General features: G+C 38.1%; 1 protein-coding gene across 1 annotated transcript; it reads right to left on the reverse strand.

Moving 5' to 3' along the window:
• Positions 1-5,650: 5,650 nt before the first annotated feature.
• On the reverse strand, positions 5,651-21,382 carry MS4A5 (membrane spanning 4-domains A5). The gene is made up of 5 exons (XM_046644150.1): positions 21,230-21,382; positions 17,362-17,490; positions 14,902-14,958; positions 13,749-13,901; positions 5,651-5,755 (listed from the first exon to the last, which is right to left on the reverse strand). Exons 1-5 carry the CDS (start codon positions 21,380-21,382, stop codon positions 5,651-5,653), a joined length of 597 nt encoding a protein of 198 aa, XP_046500106.1.
• Positions 21,383-22,643: the final 1,261 nt, after the last annotated feature.

The raw sequence follows: 22,643 nt of genomic DNA on the forward strand, positions 1-22,643 counted from the left end.
TCTCAAGTACACAGGGGGTGAGTGAGATGGGCTGGGCCTGGGATCTCTGATAGATACCAGGTGACAGGAAATCAGCGGCTTCTGCTGCCTTGGGCTTTGCCCCAATTACTTGGGTTTAAAACACACTCATCAGAGCTGAAGGATATACAAAAAAGTTTCTGCCTTACCAGGAGGTTTCACTTCTTGAAAAAGACCCCAGGGGACTGCCTGGCGTACTTCACACTACCTTAATTAGAAGAATTTTGCAGCCCCCACCGGGTAAGCAGGTGTTGATGGTGGGTCCCCAAGGGCACATAGGGCTCTAGAAATTCTCCAAAGATGGGCTGTTAGGACTTTTACCTTTTTACTTCACTTTTACGAGAGGGTAGGTGGGAAGGAGGCGTCTATGCAGAGAGACTGAAGGATCATCAAGCCCATCCACCTGGGAGTGTTGTATGTATCGGTCTCCAGATATTGTCCTCATTTGTGCACACTAGGGTTCTAGTGGGACCATGTATATTTTGTGTCAGATTTAGTAGAAATCGCCTTAAAATATACTTTGATGCTGTAGAACACATGCCCAGAAGCTTGAGGTGAGAATTCCATATTTTGGGATATAAATTAAAGTAGCGCTTTTACCTACAAACCCACCTTTTCCTACCGTCTTTCTCGTTCCCTTGTATCCTCTCTTTTCAGTCTGGTCTGGAGCTGTGTGACCATCAAGTGCAATGTAGATCAAGTGAGCAAATGGAGGAAGCTGGTGGCCAGGGATGTGTAAACACTTGGGAGATGAATCAAAGTTTTGCCCAAAGAGATTATACCTCCTGCCCCCACCATATGCAAGCTTTATGTTCATATTTTGGGTTTTTCCTTACTTTTTAATTTCCTTGTCCATTCCTGTATTTCATCAGAGATCCAGGGCTGTAGTTAGGTAATTATTTGTTTGCCTAATTTATAAAGATTTTATTTTTCCTTTTTCTCACAAATCCCCATTGTACATAGCTGTGTATTTTTTTTTTTTAGTTGTGGGTCCTTCTAGTTGTGGCATGTGGGACACTGCCTCAGCATGGCCTGACGAGTGGCGCCATGTCGGCACCCAGGATTCGAACCGGCGAAACCCTGGGCCGCCGAAGCTGAGCTGGTGAACTTAACCACTCAGCCACAGGGCTGGCCCCTGTTTGCCTAATCTAAAGGACTGACATATGGCAGCTCTATTGATGAATCTGAGATTAATTCATATCTTCTCTCTCTCTCTCCCCCTCCCCCCTCACTCTCTCTCTCTCTTCTCTTCTCTTCTCTGTTTCTCCCTCTGCCTCTTTTTTCCTTAAGATGGTTTGGAATCATAGGGTTAGAACCAATGGGTAGAAGCAGTTCTGGAGACACTGATTTTGGTGTAATATAAAAAGATGCTATCTCCCACCACTAGAGCACTTCATTAGTGGAACAGGCTACCATTTGAATAGAGAACTTGCTGCCATCAAGAATGTGCAAGTGAAAACTGTGCAGTCACCTCTCATCGATGCTATAGGGAGGAGAGGAGTGGAAACATAAGCTCCACCAACCATTTAAGATTCTGGTTGTGGGTTTATGAGTATGAGTATGCTAAAGGGCTTGAGTGGTTGGTGACAGGAAGGCCAATTACTTGGGGTCTGAGTTGTGGATGATTGTGGGGCCTGAGGTTTGAGTCCAGGAGGACGGCTGGTTAGAGGTGTGTGTCTTCATTTTAGTGAGCGTGGGAGCAGGGTCAGGACTTGGCAAATGTAAGGCATTGTTGAGGCTTGGATTGAAATCGCACAACCTGATTTTTGGTATCCTTTTCTGGCGTGTAGGCCCTGTTTTTCCCAAGTCTGTCTGGGGTGGTTTGCTACTCTGATTTTTGTGGCCGGCGCGATCACTTAGGTGGCTCTCTGTGTGATTTCTCCTGAATAAACTTGAATTTGAATGTATATAAATAAATAAACTTTCATTTTGTCTTTGCTGGTTTGGATCAATTGACCTTTCAGCTGTTGAGTGTGTTGAAATCTTACTACAATTTGCATTTGTCAGTAGCACTTTCTTTGTTCTATTATTATTTTTTTCTCTGTAATGTTTGAGGGCATTTTATCAGATCTATTACGTGTTTAAAATTTCTCTCTCTGAATTAAACTTCTTGTCTTTGTCTAGCGGCCTCCTTGCTCCCAAATGATGATCTCTTTCTTCAAGTCTACATAAAAGCTTAGTAACTCAACTTTTAATTACTTAATATTTGCCTGATAGGAATTTTTATTTTTTTATTTCTACTTCCTAGCACTCTGATTTTATTTTTTCTGCTTAAAGCATTTTGCCTCTCTTACAAAAACTACATTCTAGATCATAATTACTTGTGTGTTTGCCCTATACTGCCATTGGTCTATATGTCCCTTGAAAGCAGGGCTGGTTTTTCTGATTGCTGGGTTCTCCACAGTGCTGTGAGAAATAATGGTTCTGCTTTGGTTTGTTTACCCGTCCAGATGGTTATCACAATGCTGTCCAGTATCAGGAAGTAATGTTAGGGTGTGCTCCCAGTTGCTCAGCAAGGCATTGGCACCCAGAATTATCTGGTGTTGGAAGGTGTTGGTTTCACAGAATTGGTAAGGGTGATGCGGGGTCCCTCAGAGGTGAAATTAAAGTTGCTATTGCAAATAGAACTTGGTTACAAGCTGGAAAATCCCCATGTTGTCCTTAATAAATAATTAATACTAAGGAAAATATAAATTTGAGTACTTAGCTTTGTAGTTTATGAGGCCTTCTTTCTTTTCTGAGGGACTACCTTACATTCTTTTTTATTTTAAGGAAGCTCACTTTTTTTTTTTAAAGATTGGCACCTGAGCTAACATCTGTTGCCAATCTTCTCTTTTTTTTTTTTTTTTGTTCTCCCCAAAGTCCCCCAGTACATAGTTGTATATTCTAGTTGTGGGTCCTTCTGATTGTGCTGTGTGGGACGGCTCCTCAGCATGGCCTGATGAGCGCTGCCATGTTCGTGCCCAGGATCCAACTGGTGAAACCCTGGGCTGCTGAAGCGGAGCACATGAACTTAACCACTCGGCCACGGGGCCAGCCCTACCTGACATTCTTAACAGTTAGGAAAGTAACATTAGTTGAATACCTACTTATATGCCAAGCACTGTCCAGTTAACACCTTTAATATTGAATCTATTTTATAATTGTGGAAACTAAAGTGCAGGAAATGGGGAAACTGGCCCAAAGTAACATAGTAAGTGATAGAATGTGATGTTTAGGAAGCAGGAAAACCTCAATTATAAGTTTAAAAGAAAACCTACCATTTACTAAGTGATTTTTAAGTTCCAGGCACTGATAGATCAGTTCACATGTTTTACTTAAGGCTCACGGTAAGCCCTTTAGATAGGTCTGATTATTGCATCTTTGGGAATTTAAAGCTCACAAAGGTTAAATCATTTATTCAAGTCACTCAGCTTTAAATGGCAAAACTGACATTTAAACCTAGGTGTGACTTTAAAGCCCCTGCTGGTAAGTGACAGCTCCTCTCACCCTTAAATAGATCTCAAACCGCACACGTCTGAACCTCACTCAGTCGCCAACTATTTTTTCATCAGAACCTCACTCCACTGGAAATAAATATTTAAAAATAAATAAAACATTTTTCATCAGAACCTCTCTCTCCATCTTCTGCCCCCACACATACACCTATCAGCCTTTCTCCTTCCAGCTTCTGGAAGAAATGAAAGCCTGATAGTTTATTTCTTGGAGTATGCTAAGTTTTCCTACGCCAAAAGAAGCAGAGGATAATGGGATTCGGAGTGAGGAATCTTCATTCAAATCCTGGTTCTAAATCATACTCCCTTTTGTGGTCACAGAAAAGTTAAGCAGTTTGAGCTTCAGTTTTCCTATCTGTGGCATAAGCTAGTTATACCCATCTCAGAGGGCTGTCGTGACAATCAATGAGATGGTAGAAGTAAGATCTCTAAAACTCAGCAAGTATTGTCAGTGGAATGCAATATAATATAAGGCAGCTGTTATCCAAGCAAGGTCTGGGAATCTCCTGGAGTCCTTGAGACCCTTTTAGGGGTCTGTGACCTGAAAACAATTTTCATAATAATACTAAGACCTTATTTCTCCTTTCCACAAGTTTACAGTGCTATTCTGTCCAAGCTACAGAATGTGAGATATCACAAAGATTGAATGCAAGAGCAGTTGAGAGAATCCAGTTGTCTTCCATTAAGCTGGAGACAAACAGTGGTTTCCTAACTTTGCTCTGCATTGGGAAAACCTGGAAATCTTTAAAAAAATATCAAGGCCAAGCTCTCACCTCATTCTGATTTAAATTGGTGTATGGTGGTATGTGGTGGGCTAGGGAAGGGAACAGGTTTATAAAAGTTTTTCAGGTGATTTGAATGTGTAGTAAAGTTAAATGGAGATTTGTTTTTCAATGGATATAAAGTTTTTGTTATGCAAGATGACTAAGTTCTAGAGATCTGCTGTAAAAAAGTACTTACAGTTAATATGGTATTGTGCACTTTAGAATATGTTAAGAGGATAGGTCTCATGTTAAGTGTTCTTACGAAAAAACAGAAACAAAACCCCACAAAAGAACACAAGGAAATCTTTGGAGGTGATGGATATGCTTAGTACCTCGGTTATGGTGATGGTATCAGGGGCGTATGCCTAAATTAAGTGTGTGCAATTCTTTTGTATGTAAACTATAACTCGATAAAGCTAATAAAAAGAAAGTTAAGTAACCTAAAAAAAGAAATTTGCAAAAATATATATCAGTGCGACTGTCTGTACTAAGTTTTTTATTTGGAAAATATAGTGGTTTTAATAAAAATGTCATTTATATTAATGTGTAATCAGTCTTCAATAATATTTAAGACTATAAAGGAGTTCTGAGACCTAAAGTTTAAGGGACCTTGGTATGTTGCTTATGGGAATTAAGACCTTGGGCTCTGGAGCCAGACAGTCTGCTGATATCATGGCTCTGCCAATGCGAAATTTGCGATCTCGGGCACATTACTTACTCTCTCTGTGCTTCAGCTTCTTTGTCTGTAAAATGAGCATAATAATACAATTTACCTCCTAGAAGTTTTGTGAGATTAAATGAGTAACACAAATAAGATTCTTAGCATGGTGTCTGGAACATTGTAGTGGCTTTCATCAATATTTGCCCCCATTGTTGTTCACTATTGTAGTATTGTAAGTGGCTAACATCGATGATCTCTCAGGATCGATGTAAAATTTGTGGGCCAAGCCATTATTTCAACCAAGCTATCTTTCCACACAACAATGGAGTAGGAGCCAATAGGTGGTGTCTCTTGGAGAAATCATCAGGGGATGTCATGGACCTGGTCACTCCACCCCTTGGGCTTTGATTCATTTCTCTGTACAGTGGCAACACTGCATTGCTGTCCTTTAGTTCAGTGAATGCATGACTAAGAGAGGAAGTGACACGTAGGTGACCATGTGATTTGGTGAGAGGAGGAGACCACATTGCAGAGAGGCATGATGTGTTTCATCAGCCAAATGTTCCCAGACCCCATTCCCTTGAGTTGCTCCCTTTTGCTTCCAAGAGTTGCCAGCCTTAAGATTCTGTGTTCCTTTTGGCTTTTCCTCACAAGCATAATTCATCTCTCAATAATATTATAACACATCTTTATTCTCACAGAGCTATTTAACATCATGCCTCAGAATCACAACAGTCAAGGTTGCTCTTCGAAATTGAGAAAGACAGAGCAATGAGTAATTCCATAATGCTGAAGGCCATCAACATAGTCAAAATTCCCTGTAACAGAAGAAGAAAAAAAAATGAAGAGTTATACTATTAGCACGATAATGGATTTTCTGATGACAATGAGGTAGCAATGCCCAGGTAAGAAAAGCTCTCCCACATGTCTCAGGTGTAGCTGATGCTTAGGAAGCAAATTAGGAGAGGATCATGAGAATATATAGCTTTTGTGTGTGTGTGTGTGTGTGTGTGTGTGTGTGTGAGGAAGATTGGCCCTGAGCTAACATCTCTGCCAATCTTCCTCTATTTTTTCGTATGTGGGATATCGCCGTAGCATGGCCCAATGAATGGTGTATAGGTCTGTACCCAGGATCTGAACCCATGAACCCAGGGACCCTGAAGCAGAGCGTGTGAACCAAACCAGTATGGCTCTGGGCCAGCCCCCTGTACGGCTATTTTAGCATAGCACAGCACAGTACAGCACGGCATGGCACAGCACAGCACGTAATGGCACAGCATAGCGTATTATTTTCTTAGAGAATGTCATACAAAAATAATCCACTTTCTAAATTATGTTTAGGAAATACTCCATTTCCTAAATATATAAAATACAAAGAAATAATATTAAAAAAGTAGTCTGTTGAAGGAGAAAGAAAGTTAAGCGTCAGGAAATAGAAGCAAAAATATAAAAGAAAATAAAAAGGAAGAAAAAATTACAGGCCCAGAAAAAGAGGAACATGCAGAAGAAGACACATAGAAAGAAGCATAGGCTAATAGTACCATCTTGTGTTCTTTTTATCACCGCTAAAGACCTTTCAGATGTTTTGTATCTTGGCAAGTGAGAGCATAAATCGGGATACGCACTTTGTTTGTAGCCCAGAGGCTGGGCGCACCACTGTTTTGCTGGCGAAGGTTTGGAGAGATTAATATGTTAACATTCTGTTCTACAACCAATTTGTCTACATGCTTTGACTATAGGTTGAAAAACTGTTTATTTTAGAGTCACATGGTTTTTAATGGCATCATCAAATCTCATGGCCTCATTGCCATAATTTGTTTATTCTTTAGTGACAGGAAATAATTTTCTTCTTTTCTTTTCTCTCTTTTTCTTTTTGATCACTCTGAACAATGCTTCAGTAAGCATCCTTATACACATAGCCTTATATGTAGGTGGTTTAATGACTGTGGGGCTAGCTACCTGCGTTAAATTATGCCTATCTTTCATATAAGTAAATGTCTCCTTGCTTTCCAAAATGTTAGTAACGTTTCACATTTCTACCCCTGATAGACAAGAGCATCCTTTTCACCATTTCTCTGCCAATGATAATTTTTTATCATTAAAAAGTTTTTAATTTATCATTAAAACTCTTTAATTTTTGCCATTCTAATGATAAACCTTAGTCCATTGTTAATTTAATTGGAATTTCCCTGACTTCTGGTGAATTTGAGCATCACTCTATGAGTATATTTGGCCACTAGATTTGCATTTTTGTATATTCCTTCCTCATAATCTTTGTCTATTTTTTTTATTGTGTTCTTGACCTTTTTTTTTTTTTCAGGAAGATTAGCCCTGAGCTAACATCTGCCACCAAGCCTCCTCTTTTTACTTGAGGAAGATTGGCCCTGAGCTAACATCTGTGCCCATCCTTCTCTATTTTATATGTGGGACGCCTGCCCCAGCATGGCTTGATAAACGGTGCACAGGTCCGTGCCCAGGATCTGAACTGGCGAAACCCGGGCCACTGAAACAGAGTGTGTGAACTAAACCGCTATGCCACCAGGCCGGCCCCAATGTGTTCTTGACTTTTTGTCAGTTATGTTTGCTCTTTTGTATATAAAATCATTAAAACTTTGCTGTTATCTGCTTTAAAAATATTTTTCCAATCCTTTTACCATTCTGGAGTTTATACGAATGTATATATATATATATATTTTACCTTTTTACTTTCCAGATCAAGATATACTGTATGTATCCATCACCCCAGTAAGTTCTCTTCTGTGCCGTCCCAGTCACTCCCCCTACTCCATCCACAGGCAACCACTATTCTGATGTCTAACACCATTTATTAAATTTGCCTGTTCATTTTTGTATTTGAATTCAGTGGTTTAATTTAGGGATTGAAATTTGTCCATGTCGTTGCATGTATCAGTAGGTTGTTCCATTTTTATTGCTAAAGAGTATTCTGTTGCTTGAATAATCACAGTTTGCTTAGCTACTCTGTTATTGATAGGCACTTGAATTGTTTCTCGTTTTTAACAATTATGAATAAATTTGATATGCACCTTCTTGTATGTATTGCTGAGATATATAATAGGTCTATGCTTAATTTTGTTAAAAACTGCCAAATAGTTTCACAAGATGGTTGAACCATTTTACACTCAAGCCAAAAATGTATAAGGATTCCAGTTGCTTCACATTCCTGTCAACACTTGGTTTTGCCAGTCCTTTTAATTAAAGTCATTCTGGTATGCACGCAGTAGTATCTTGTTGTGATTTTAATTTGCATTTCTAGTAACTAATAATTTTGAGCACATTTTTTACATGCTCACTAGCCATTCGTATATCTTTGTGAAGTGCTTGTTCAAGTCTGACTCATTTTTAAAAATCTTTTTATTATTGACTTTTGGGAGTGCTTAATATATTCTGTATATGGGTCCTCTGTTAGATATATGTATTGAGGAGATTTTCTCCCATCTTGTGCCTTGTCTTTTCACTTACTTTTTTAAAAAATTGATATAACTGACATATAACATTGTGTAAGTTTAAGGTGAACAACTTGTTGATATGATACATTTATATTGCAATATGATTACTACTCTACAATGTTCATTAGCTAACACCTTCATTGTCACATAACTGCCATTTTTTTTTTTTGTAGTGAGAACATTTAGGATCTAATCTCTTAGCAACATTTAAGTGTAAGTAATATAGGATTATTAACTATAATAAGAATGCTGTGCATTAGATCTCCAAAATTTATTCATCTTCTAACTGAAAGTTTATGCCTTTGACCAACATCTCCTCAAATCCCTCACCCACTAGCCTCTGGTAACTGCCATTGTACTCTGTTTCTACGAATCTGGCTTTTCTTAGATTCCATGTGTAAGTGATATTGGATAGTATTTGTCTTTCTCCATCTGACTTATCTCGCTTAGCATAATGTCCTCAAGGTCCATCCGTGTTTTTGCAAATGGCAGGATTTCATTCTTTCTCATGGTTGACTAATATTCCATTGTATATATATATACCACATTTTCTTTATCCATTCACCCATCAATGGAAACTTATGTTGTTTCCATGGCTTGACTATTGTAAATAATGCTGTAATGACCATGAAGGTACACATATCTTTTCGAGTTAATGTTTTTGTTTCCTTCACATAAATACACAGAAGTGGAATTGTTGGATCATATGGTAGTCCTATTTTTTATTTTTTGAGGAACCTCCATACTGTTTTCCATAGCAGTTGCACCAATTTACATTCCCACCAACAGTGTACAAGAGTTCCCTTTTCTCCACATCCTCAACAACCCTTGTTATTTTTTGTCTTTTTGATAATAGCCATTCTAAGAGATGTGAAATGATCTCATTGTGGTTTTAATTTGTGTTTTCCTGATGATTCATGATGTTGAACATCTTTTAATGTACCTGTTGACCATCTGTATGTCTTCTTTAGGAAAATGTCTATTCAGATCCTCTGCCCATTTTTAATTGGATTGGTTTTTTGCATTGAGTTGTGTAAGTTCTTTATACATTTTATATGTTAACTTTTTTCAGATATTTGATTTGCAAAATCTTTTCCCAATCCATAGATTGCCTTTTCATTTTGCTGATGTTTCCTTTCCTGTGCAGAAGGTTTTTAGTTTGGTGTAGTCCCACTTATTTTTGGTTCTGTTGCATTTGCTTTTGATGTCAAATGCAAAAAATCATTGCCATGACCTGTGTCAAGGAGCTTACCACCTATGTTGTCCTCCAGGAGTTTTATGATTTCAAGTTTTAAGTTCAAGTTTTTAATCCATTTTGAGTTGATTTTTGTGTCTGGTGTAAGATGCTGAGCCAGTTTCATTCTTTTGCATGTGGCTGTCAAGTTTTCCCAATACCACTATTGAAGAGACATTCTAGGTCCATGGATCAGACGACTTAGTATGCTAAGATATCAGTACTCCTCATAACTGGTCTATAGGCTCAATGTAATCCCTATAAAGATCCCAGATGGCTTTTTTCCCCCAGAAATTGTCTGGATGAGCCTAAAATTCATATGGATATGCAAGAACCCATAACAGCCAAAACAATCCTGAAAAAGAACAAATTTGGGGAACTTGAAGTCCCCATTTCCAAAACTTACTACAAAGCTAGAGTAATCAGACAGAGTGGTTCTGGCACCAAGATAGACATATAGATTAATAGAATAGAATTGAGAGTCTAGAATAAACCCTTACATTTATGCTCAATTGATTTTCATCAAGTGTGCCATGGAAATAAAATAGGTTAAAAAATAATCTTTTCAACAAATGGTGCTTGGATAGCATGCAAAATAATGAAGTTGTACCCTTTCCTCACAGCATATACAAAAATTAACTCAAAACGGATCATATAGCTAAATATAAGGCTTGAAACAATAAAACTCTTAGAAGAAAACATAGGAATACATCTTCATGACCTTGAGTTAAGCAGTGGTTTCTTAGATACAACATCAAAAGCACAAGCAAGAAAAGAGAAAATAGATAAACTTGACTTCATCTAAATTAAGAACTTTTGCTTTACAAAGAGTGAACTTTAATGCATGCAAATTAAAAAAAAAAAAAAAACTTTAGATGATCCAGGAACCGCAGAGTGTAAAGCAGACTGTGACAAAATAATCTAATAGTATTACAAATATATGAAATAAGCTCACTGAAGAGGATTGGGGTGGGGGAAGCTGCTTATTGAAGTTACTTTGAAAGGAATGGAATCTGTAAGAGTAAATGCAAAAGGAACTGTTCATAAGCGCTGTTTTCCATGGAGTTATCAGTTAAATATAATGGATATATTTACTATTCATAAGTTGTTTCCCACAGAGGTATCAGTTAACAATTCTGACACTACTGTACGTGTATGAACTGTAATTGAGACACTAAGTAAATGGATGGAGGATGGTGGGTGTCAGACTCCTCACTGTTGGAGGGGAAGCTTTCAGATAACCAATGAGGCAGGCTAAAATGATCCATATAGTAATGGACTAGAGTTGTAGACATCATTATGAAACTCATGCCCAGACTAATGTAGATAGTGATGGATACATAAAGAAGTATTTATAGCTATGTGTATGTACATGGGTTAGGAGACACATATATTTCCTTGCTCTATCAGCTGAGAGGGTCTAAGAAACAGTGGCATTCCAGTAGCAACAAGTACACCTAGTCCCCATTTCTTGGTTTCTAATACCGCTCTCCAACAAAAGGAACTAGGGCTCCTTGGAGAAATGGCCTATCTTAGGCCTAGGGCAGGAGAGATACAAGAGGAATCTGGAGTATCTTGTAGTGCTAGAAAGTGAGGAAATGCAAAGACAGACAAACGACCCCACCTCCACACACACAATATAGGGATATGTCAGAGGATTACAGGAGCCAACTGAAAGAGGTCCCAATGGCTAAAATTGAATAATTTGCACTACAAAATAAATAATACTTTTAGATTGTAATCCAAAGTATAAAATAAATACCCATAAATTTGTATGATTGAGTCAATAAGTTATAGAGGAAGAATAGGCAAATCTCCCATTTAGAAGAATTTCAAATAATTTACTTACACTCTATCCTGAAGGAGTTGGAGCCTAACTCCCTCTAACTGTTGGTTGTACATAGTGACCTCACTCCGAAGACTAGTATGTACAGAAAGGGGGAAAAACAACTTGATACACAGATGAATTCAGTATATGAAAATTCATCAAGCTACGTACTTATTCTTAAATTTTAAAAAGTTGTAAAAATATGTCGAACACATCAACATTATATCTGTCTTTTCCTGTAGAAGTCCTCATACAAAGGCTTCCAGGAAAAGCTATTGATCATATGAACTAATTTAAAAAATTTTCTTAGGTTTAATTCTCAGTAGTATTTCAAAAAGATGAATATAGAGAAGGGCATATATAAAGGTTCAAGGGATAAAGTTAGTCAAAGGGTGATCTAGGTAGGGATTGGTCAGATTTTGTAAACTAAAACAGCAACCTTATCTTTGAAATACATTTGAAGAATTATATGGGTCAAGATTAGAAAATGTCAAAAAAGTTTGAGCCTAGAAAGTTTATTTTGAACATAAGGATAGACCAACACCCGGAGGCCCCATCATACTTCCTTCCAGTTATTATTTCTCCCAAGGTAACCTGTATTCTAATGGCCTATTTCTTGAAGATAATCTGCCTTTTTTCACTAGTTGCTTTGAAATTTTCTCTGTCTTTTGTTTTCTGCATTTTCTGTGTAATGGGTCTAGGTGTTTGGGATTCAGTTGACTTAGCATATGTGGGCTAATGCTTTTCATTGATCTAAAAATCTATTGTCATTTTTCTCTTTCTCATTTTCTGTCTGTCTATAATTCCAGCCAAGTTTATGTTAGACTTTTCCACTGTATATTTCATATCTCTTACCCTCTCTTCTGGATTCCCTTTCTCCATGAAATAGGATCCATTCTCCTCTATCTAGTGTGCAGTATCAAACATGATACCAAATTCGGTAGGAGTTTTGTGAGACTATTGGGTGTTTCCCCCCCGAGAGCCTTTGGTTTTGCTTTAGTCAGGTGCTAGGGCACCAAATACCAAGACCAAATTCATGTCTTGAGCATTCTTGGCTCACCCAGTTTGTGTCTACCAAGGTTAAAACTCCAGTGGGAGTGATGGGTGGAGGAGGTTGTCAGGAAGTCTGTCAGGTCTGTCATGTGGCCACAATTTCTCAAGGACTTCTCTCTTTATTTTTTCACTCCGTTCAGTTATTTGTCTCTGCTATTATGGGCCAGAGTACTTTGTATGTCTTTTTGCCCTTACCTGAAGAATGTAGTAGTCTGTCAAGGACCTAGTTCAATGTGGAGAAAATCTCTTCTAAGTCTTCCCACTTTGAGTGGATTCTGGGCTTTGGCTTCTTTCTCCTTCATTAAACTTAGGCTGGAAATCAGATTCCAAATGGACAACACTGGAAAATGGACTGGAGGTATAAGCAGCTTGGTTGGTCTTTGGCGTTCCATTGAGAGATTTCAGGTTAGGCTTTCATCTAAAAGTTGATCTAGGAATTCCAATTGACTTTTCAGCTCTTCAATGCTTTTAAGCTGTTTTAAAATTTTTTTAATGTAGCTTTTTCTTTGTCTTCAAAGGAGAGTTGAACCAAATAGCCCAATTCACTACTACCAAAAACAATCTATTTTTTCTCTTCTCCCCTGCCTTCTGTGGTCCTAGTACATCCAATGCTCAATATTTCTTAGATTCTGCCTGATGAAATATTTTGCTTCTATTAGGACTCCTTTTTCCTTAGGTGCTTAGTTTTCAGCTGTCTCAGTGGTTTTTTGACGGGTCTTGTTGACTATTTTTTTCTCTTCTTGTAGATTCATGTCCTTTACATTTCTTTACACTAATTTTAGTGGTATTTTGGAAATAGAAATAAATGCCTGTTTTCAATCTACTATGTTTTATCGGAAGTCCAATCTAAATATTAAAAACAAAACAAAACCACAAAAAGACTCCACTCATGATTCTAATGTAATCTAAGACTATGAGCTACCACCATACTTCTATACCTGTAGTTTTCTTTTAGTATATCACTTTGTCTTTTATATAATGCTCATTAGTGTAGATGTTTTATCTCCTCTACTCATCTATGAATTCCTAAAGGTGGGGGTTATAATGTGTTTATTTTTCTATTCCACAATGCCTGGTATAACGTCCATCAGATGCTGATTTCTGTAAATGTTTGTGAATAAAAGAAAATACATGTGTCCACAACATTATTTGGATGGTGCTGATTGGACACTAATACATCTTTAGGATTAAACCCATCACTCCTCACCCTAAAAATGGAGCATACTTACAATGAATAGGGTGGTAACAGGTTGACATTGACTCACTTCTTCAGAATAGCCACAAAAGTAGTGTTGATCTAGAATGAAGCCAAATGTGAGAAGAATGATTCCAGCAGTTGCTGCCAGGGCACTAAGAAAATTCATTATTCGACTCCTTGCCACCTGAAAGAAAATGAGAACATAACACAATGACTCAGGCCCAGCCTGAGTTTGTAGACAAAGCAACGGATGGGGAGACTGGAGAGCAGGGCTGTTGTCAAAGCATTGCAACGCCTCAAAGCATCTGTGTGATCTTATGTGTCGCTTCACCTCTTTGGGCTTCAGGCCCTTATCCACAGGATAAGGGAATCTAGAGAAGTTTTAATAACCCTTCCATACCCCACAATTTGTGCTTAAGTTAACTCTCATTCAGTTGGAGGGAGGGATGCAAACTGGACAAAAGACGTACTTAGAGGTAGCCACACTGTGTTGCATTTTGATGCTCTAGTAGAAGTCATGACCTATTTACATTTTTGTTTTATGACTCTGTTTAGCTAAACATTGTATTTCTTTGCAATTTTTATTTCTTCCTAAAACTACAAAACTAAGGAGATGGCCTTTGCTGAAAATAATTTATTGGCTTATTAATTAATATCTCATATCTTTGATTCCTTAAGAAAAGTAAAAATATTCTACTTATAATTCATCTGCAAGGTAAAAATTTGCATTTGTTAATGCCGTATTATTTATTTTGAGATTCTGTTTATAAGGTTTAATTAGGTTGTCTATACAGTGTGCCTAGCATATGAATCAAACTGGTGCCTTTCGAAATGTCGGGCATGTAGTAAGCACCAAAAATACTTAACAGAAAGAATGAATGAATGAGTTCTTGGAATACGGAGACCCACTCTGCCATTTGACTGAGGAACTGGGACAAATCAGTTATCCTATGCCTCAGTGTCTTCATATATAAACTAAGAATTAAACTGGATGACCTAGAAAACTCTCTTTTGGCACTAATGTTGTACGATTCTATGAAAAAAGAAGCAAATGCCATTGATTGGTATTCATACTTGACAGTTGTGCAATATGGTGGCTTAATGATTTTCCAAATTCATTTCCAAGGCTATAAAGAATTATAATAAAGTTATAAATTTTTTAATAAAGGGGAAATATAACTCACCAGAGTTTCTGTGGGTTTTCTTTCCAATGCAATTAGGAAGGCTCCAGAATTAATGAACTGTTAAAAAGAATAAATGGCTTAGTGATGGACATCTTTAGCTGATATTAAAGTGTGGTCACAGAATAGACCTCTATATATTCCTTTTACATACCCTCCTTCCTAGTTCACACAATCGTTAGGGCAGTGAGAAGGGTGAGACGCCTTTAATGATTGTCCACAAATGAATAGTGGACAAAATACTGGACTAGAAACTTGCTTTAGCCTTAACTATTTGATCATGAGAATTTTTTTTAACCTTACTGGGTTTGCGTTTTCTCATCCATCTTCCTTTTATAGCTACTGTGGACTCCCTGTTGATATCACAACACAAACGTCAAATCAGTTTACAACCAATAGGATCAGATTCCATCATTCTTATAAGAAACATCTTTCATACCTATTTGCAATCTAGTGTCTTCTCTTGGATGGGAACATAGGTGGAGTTGCAGCTAATATGGTAGAAATTCTGAAAAAATCCCTAGAATTTTCATGGAAGTAAGTCATCTGTGGTAGCATCATTGTCTAGGAGAAATTTCAAATCTGATTTACAGCACATCCACTTTTAAATTTCTAGTCCTATTGCCTGATATTTCCTCAGCCTCATCACTCCACTCTCACTCTCTGTGCTGAACTCTGACAATTCTCAGAATAAACAATGTTCTCTCATCCCTTGAGCCTTTTACTCATGTTTCTCCCTGGCCAGATATCCCTACCTTTTACACCCAATATCCCCCACCCCTTCCTCCATAGGTATCCTCACCTGATTCATCCTCTAAAACTAGTCAAGCTGTAAATGTCTCTCAGCAGCCTACCCTCCATTGCATAGGTGCCTTTCCTTTGAGGCAGCTTCTGTGTCCTCTGTCACCACTCATCACACCATATGACTGTAATTGTCTGACTCTCCACTCAACCTGGATCTTGAAATGAGGGATTGCCTTTTCTCAGGATCCCCACACATTGCCCATTCTTTGCATTAAATTAGTTGCCAAAATAATGTTTATTGAATGTGATTAAATGCGATTAAATAGGTGCCTCTGTGCAGCTTGAAGGTACATCTATTTCATTTTTCTGAAGAGTAAATTGATCCTTCATCTCTGCTTATATACACACTTTCTACACCTCTGTGATTATCATTTGTCACATTTCCTTGAAATGACCTGTTTACATGTTTTCTTTCTTGCTAGACTGAGAGCACTTTGAAGGAAGGGCCCAAAGTATTATTATTTTTGTTTGTTTTTTGCTTTTCCCCCCCAGTTTTATTGAGATACAACTGACATACAGCATTGTATAAATTTAGGATGTACATAATGATTTGACTTAAATATATTGTGAAATGATTATCACAATAAGCTTAGTTAACAGCCATCATCTCATATAGATACACACACAAAAAAAAACAAAAACAAAAAAAGGAAAAAGAAGAAAAAATATATTTTTTTCTTGTGATGGGAACTTTTAGGATCTACTCTTGTAAACATTTTTTTATATATCATACAGCAGTGTTAACTATAGTCATCACATTGTACGTGCATTCCTAGAACTTATGTATCTTATAATTGGAAGTTTGTGCCTTCTGACAATCTTTATCCAATTCTCCCTTCCTCCACTCCCCACCTTTGGTAACCACAAATCTGATCTCTTTTTCCATGTGTGGTTTTTTTTTTCAGACTCCACATATAAGTGAGATCATACAGTATTTGTCTTTTTGTGTCTGGCTTATTTAACTTAGCTTAATGCGCTCAAGTTTCATCTATGTTGTCACAAGTGGCAGGATTTCCTTGTTTTTTTGTAGTGGAATAATATTCCATTGTATATATGTATGTATGTATGTATGTATATATATGTGTATCTCACAACTTTTTTATCCATTTGTCTGTCGATGGACACCTGGGTTGTTGCCATGTCTTGCCTATTGTAAATAATGCTGCTATGAACATGGGGGTAGATATCTCTTTGACATAGTGTCTTCATTTCCTTTGGATATATTCCCAGAAATAGAATTGCTGAATCATATTGTAGTGCTGTTTTTAATTTTTTTAATTAAAAATTTAATTTAAAATTTTGAATTTTCAAACAGCCACCATACTGTTTTCCATAGTGAGAGCCCACGTATTATTGACCTTTGGATCCTCATTTTATCTCTATGTATCTGGCTTATAAGAGAGAATAATTAATTTTAAATGAATAAATGGACAAATAACATCAAGACCCCCCAAAATATTCCCAAAGGAACTTCAAGACCCAATGATAGAATATTAGTAATTCTGATGAATTAATGGAGAAATAATTTCAACAAGGTGGATTTTTATTTTAACTTTTCAATGTATATCATACAACTGAATGCAGCTCATTTCATAACTAAGAATTCCTTAATATCGCTGTTGGCATGGCTTCAAATTGAAGTTGATTGACTATACTCACCAAAAGGGTGCTCCAGAATGGATATCCTGAAACAAATATAAAGGGGAATCTTGGGTACGGGTTTTCAAAGGTGAAAAGGAAAACAACTCCAAAAGAAAAGTTCATCAGTCCAAGCACAATCTGGATAGTCTGTAAAAAGAGGAAAAAGTCATGGTGAGGAAAAGGCAAAATGGTGAGTTCCCTTTCTGAAAAATGTAGAAGATCTCCTTTGGGTTAAAAAGATTTGGCAATTATCCTCTTTTATAGATAAGGGAAGGATAGTAGAAGCCCATGTATGATGTTCCCAGGTATTTTCTTGAAATCTTTTATCTGGTCTTTGGTAATAGGTAAAATGATCTAAATTAATGCTCCTGAAAATGTAGTCCATGGATTGGCAACATTAGGATCATCTGGGAATCAGAAATGCAAATTATCAGACCCTATCCTAAACTTCCTGGATAGAATCTCCAGGTGAGGCTGAGAAGTCTGTGTTGTCATAAACTCTCCAAGCATCAGGGAAACGTAAATGAGAACCACAAAGAGAGATTACCCAATATCTGTTAGAATGGCTATCATCAAATAGACAAGATAGCAAATGGTGGCGAAGATGTGGAGAAAAGAGAACCCAGATGGGAATGTATCACTACGGAAAACAGTATGGAGATTCCTCAAAAAATTAAAAATAGAACTACCATGTGATCCAGCAATCCCAATTCTGTATATATATATCCAAAGGAAATACAATTACTGTCTTGAAGAGCTATCTGTGCTTTCATGTTCATTGCAGCGTTATTCACAATGGGCAAGTCATGGAAACAACCTAAGTGTTCATTGACAGATGAATGAATAAAGAAGATATTTTATATATATATATATTATATATAATGAAATATTATTCAGCCATAAAAGAAGGGAATCCTGCAATTTTCAACAACATGAATGAAACTTGATGGCATTTGCTAAATGGAATGAGTCAGAAAGAGAAAGACAAATACTGTATGATCTTGTTCATAGTTAGAATCTAAAAACATCACCAGGAGCTGAGGGGTGGGGGAAATGGGAAGATGTTGGTCAAAGGGTACAAATTTCCAGTTATAAGTTCCGGGGATCTAAGGTACAGCATGGTGACATAGTTAACATACTATGTCAAAACTATAACAATACTATATTGTATAACTGAAAGCTGCTATGAGAGTAGAGCTTTAATGTTCTCATCATAACAACAACAACAAAATAGTAATTATGTGAGGTGAAGGATGTGATAACTAACCTTATTGTGGTAAACATTTTGCAAGATATATGTTTCAAATCATATTGTACATCTTAAAGTTACACAATGTTGGATGTCGATTACATCTCAATAAAGCTGGAAAAAAAACCACTCCAAGTCTTTAGCATATAAATGCTAAAGTTTGAGAAGCACTGAATTCTAAATCGCCATACCAGCCTGGCCTCAAGCAGAAATGGACTGTCAGAAAACCTTTCTGCTGATGACCAGTCCTCTGAGCCTGTGGGGGTATTGCCACATCCTCAGACACAGAGCGCTTCCCATCTTTCGTCTTTATTTTTTTCTCCCCATGCTACATTGTGATGCACTACAACACCAAACAGTGGATTGATTAATGCTAAGGAAGATTGATGAGAACGAGGTGAAGGATGGAAGGTGGACAATGTATGAGTGTTTGTCCTTTGTCCTCTGCCCTCTTTTACACTCAATCCTCCTTCTCGGTCTGAGTAATCTCATTCACTCTCAAACAACTATCACGGGTTAGTGGATCAGCTGTAAACAGTTTCATTTTCTTCAGCTCCAGACCCACATTTTTGGCTCTTGTCAAACATCCCTACTTGAATGTCCCACTACCACCTTATATTCAATATGTCCAAAAACAAGTTTCACTTTTCTCTCTTTAAACCTTGCTCTTTCTGCCTTCTCTGTGCTTTTTTTTTTTTTAAAGATTGGAACTTGAGCTAACAACTGTTGCCAATCTTCATTTTTTTTCTTTTTCCGCTTTTTCTCCCCAAATCCCCCCCGTACATAGTTGTAATTTTAGTTGTGGGTCCTTCTAGTTGTGGCATGTGGGATGCCGCCTCAGTGTGGCCTGACGAGCAGTGCCATGTGCGCGCCCAGGATCCAAATCAGCGAAACCTTGGGCCGCCAAAGGGCAGCACGCGAACTTAACCACTGGGCCACAGGGCCGGCCCCTCTGTCTGTATTTTGAGCACCATCTTTTTCTTAGGCTTTAAGTCTTAAGATGATCTTCTGTTCTCCTAATGTCGCTTGATCTTCAACAATCAAAAAGTAGCCAAGCTTTCCTCTTCTCCGTACTTGCAAAATCGCAAATATTTGACTTTTTTTTCCTTTCATTTATTCTGTTCTGACTGTACACCCTAAGTCCTTCCAATACGTAGATGCATATGTACAAATATTCCTTGCCTTTCTCCATCTACAGTTGATAAGTTTCAAAGAAGAAGTTGGGTAATGAGAACCCAGCCCTTTTCTTGAAAGTGAGCTCTCACAGGGAGCAAACATTCTTTTCTGTTTCTCAATGCCCTAAATTTTCTAGGGGCAAATACTGCTCTTACAATGGGAAAGCCTGATATTGGGGAGTAAATTCAAGTCAGTAGCTACTACTCACTCATGTAAACTATTAAAATTGTTTTCTAACTGGCCTTCTGCAGAATCTCCTTTTCTTCTTTGTCCAATGACATGCTCCTCATTTTCATCTGAGACCTCATCAGAATGGCCTTTGCTATCTGTATTTCTACCATTATTCTGTTCCTGATTACTTATGTATCCTCTAAAAAGATGGAGGCTTTCTCTACAGCTCTCCTCTTTTCTTTCTGAGCCCTCACTGAAATTGCCTTTAAAAATTCCTTCATGGGGGCTGGCCCCGTGGCCGAGTGGTTAAGTTCGTGTGCTCTGCTGCAGGCGGCCCAGTGTTTCGTTGGTTCGAATCCTGGGCGCGGACACGACACTGCTCATCAAACCACGCTGAGGCAGCGTCCCACATGCCACAACTAGAAGGACCCACAACGAAGAATATACAACTATGTACCGGGGGGCTTTGGGGAGAAAAAGGAAATAATAAAAATCTTTAAAAAAAAAAAAAATTCCTTCATGAAGCCGGCCTGGTGGCATAGTGGTTAAATTTGCCTGCTCCACTGCAGTGGCCCGGGGTTCGCAGGTTCAGATCTCAGGCACAGACCTAGCACTACTTGTCAAGCCATGTTGTGGTGCCATCCCACATAAAGTAGAGGAAGATTGGCGTAGATGCTGGTTTGGTGACAGTCTTCCTCAAGCAAAAAGAGGAAGATTGGCAACAGATGTTAGCTCAGGGACAATCTTACACACACATACAAATCCCTTCATGACAGTCTCAGCTTCTTCTAACATGGCCTCGAAACTCTTCTAACTTCTACCCAGTTCCAAAGCTGCGGCTACATTTTTAGGTGTTTGATACAGCAGCACACACTTCTTGGTACCAATTTCTGTCTTAGTAGTTTTGTGCTGCTATAACAAAGTACCATAGACTGGGGGGGTCTTATAAACAACAGAAATGTACTTCTCACAATTCTGGAGGCTGAAAGTCTGAGGTCAGGGGCTAGCATGGTCAGTTTCTGGTGAAGACCCTGTCGGGGTTGCAGACTGCTGACTTTTCTGTTGCATCCTCACATGAAGGAGAGAGAGCTCACTGGCTCTCTGACCACTTTTTATAAGGGCACTAATCCCATTCATGAAGAATCCACCATCATAAACTACCTCCCAAAGGCCCCACCTCCGAATATCATCACATTCAGATTATGGTTTCAAATATGAATTTTGGGAAACACAAACATTAATTCTATAACACACCCTCAGTAGAGTTTACATTGAGGCAAGCTCACTTACCCCTAAGACTTTCATTTTTGCAGCAAGTAATTTTGGAAAGGGACTGCTAGACTCATAGGTCATAGCTGTAAAGTCCGTTGACTGAAATTCAGGAATGGTGATCTCTGGAGGAAATACCAGAAACACAGGATTGCGTGGAGGATTTGAATCCATGATGGTGTAGTTGATATTTTGAAGTGAAAAAATGCTTTAGTTGGTACTCCAGTTTAGACCATGTTCTTCTCCTGTACCAAGGCTGTCTGGAGCACTGGCGTTGTTATACTTTGTCTTGGAATTATGGAACCATAGTGTCACAGAGTCACGGAATCTCAGGACTGGTCGAGATCTCAAGAAGGTTAGCGAGAAAAGGCCCAGGAGTGGGGGTTGGAGGACCTGACTGACAGTCTGGGTTCAGTCAGGAACTAATTGTGACTTGGGCAAGTCACATTCCCCTCTCTTGGCTTCAGATTTCTTATATGTACATTGATCAGCTTGGACTAGATGATCTATAGACATTTCAATTCCCAAATAAATGAGTATTATGAACACTTATTCTAGTTGTCTATCTTCAGATGGTAGAAGACGAAACCTCTCAGGCCACAGAATTAATTAGCCACTTCTGGAAGTAGACATAGTGTCTATTTAGCCTGTCAAAAGTTTGTTTTTTGCCACCTGATTTTATTAGCTTTAGCTATGAACAAATCACTCTAAAACTTAGTGGCTCCAAACAACCACCATTTGATCTTGCTCGCAATTCTATGAGTTGTGGGTGGTTCTGCTGGTCTGGTCTGGCTCAGCTCTTTTCTGTCAGGTTTTCTCATGCATCTGTGGTCAACTGGTGGTGCGACCAGAGCTAGATGATTTAATATGGTCTCAGTCACATTTCTGGCAGTTGGCAGATTCTTGATTCTCCTCTGATTCACAAATGTTTTTCAAACCTCTGCCAATTCATGTGTGCTGATGTTCCATTGACCTAAGCAAATTGTATATACAACCCAGACTCGAGGAGTTAAGTAAATAGACTCCATACCTTCATGGGAAGATCCGCACTGTCATATTGCAAGGACGTGGATGAAGGGAGGTGGTGTGTTCATTTATACACTCTACTTTGTCATCTTCTGGTGTTTCCTAATAAGATCAGATCTTCCTAAATTGAAATCCTGATGTGATAGCCTCTAGGCACTTGCCAGTAAGAACATGTTAAAGGACCACCCCCCTTACAATTTCTCTTCTCTCAATTTATCTGCTCTCATTCAGTTTTCCACAAGAGAATCCTAATGGTGATAATCCTTTACGAAAATCCTCTGATGTTGGGTTAGTGTTCTCTGAGTTAAGCAAACTGGATTCCAATATTCTTTATAATATACCATTTTATCCTATTGCTCATGTTTCAGCTTTCCTCTGGACCTTTTCCAGTTTCACTCTCTCTCTTTTT

This window comes from Equus quagga, chromosome 17, assembly GCF_021613505.1.
Source record: "Equus quagga isolate Etosha38 chromosome 17, UCLA_HA_Equagga_1.0, whole genome shotgun sequence".
NCBI classification, from domain to species: domain Eukaryota; kingdom Metazoa; phylum Chordata; class Mammalia; order Perissodactyla; family Equidae; genus Equus; species Equus quagga.

What these genes read in the sequence shown, in the direction of transcription:
- MS4A5 (XM_046644150.1), bottom strand. Translation starts at nt 21,382, where the DNA reads ATGGATTCAAATCCTCCACGCAATCCTGTGTTTCTGGTATTTCCTCCA. An exon ending in CAAAAATGAAAGTCTTAGGG is followed by an intron (nt 17,491 to 21,229) that starts GTAAGTGAGCTT and finishes CTCTTTTTACAG; the next exon opens with ACTATCCAGATTGTGCTTGG. An exon ending in GAAAACCCACAGAAACTCTG is followed by an intron (nt 13,902 to 14,901) that starts GTGAGTTATATT and finishes ATTTTCTTTCAG; the next exon opens with GTGGCAAGGAGTCGAATAAT.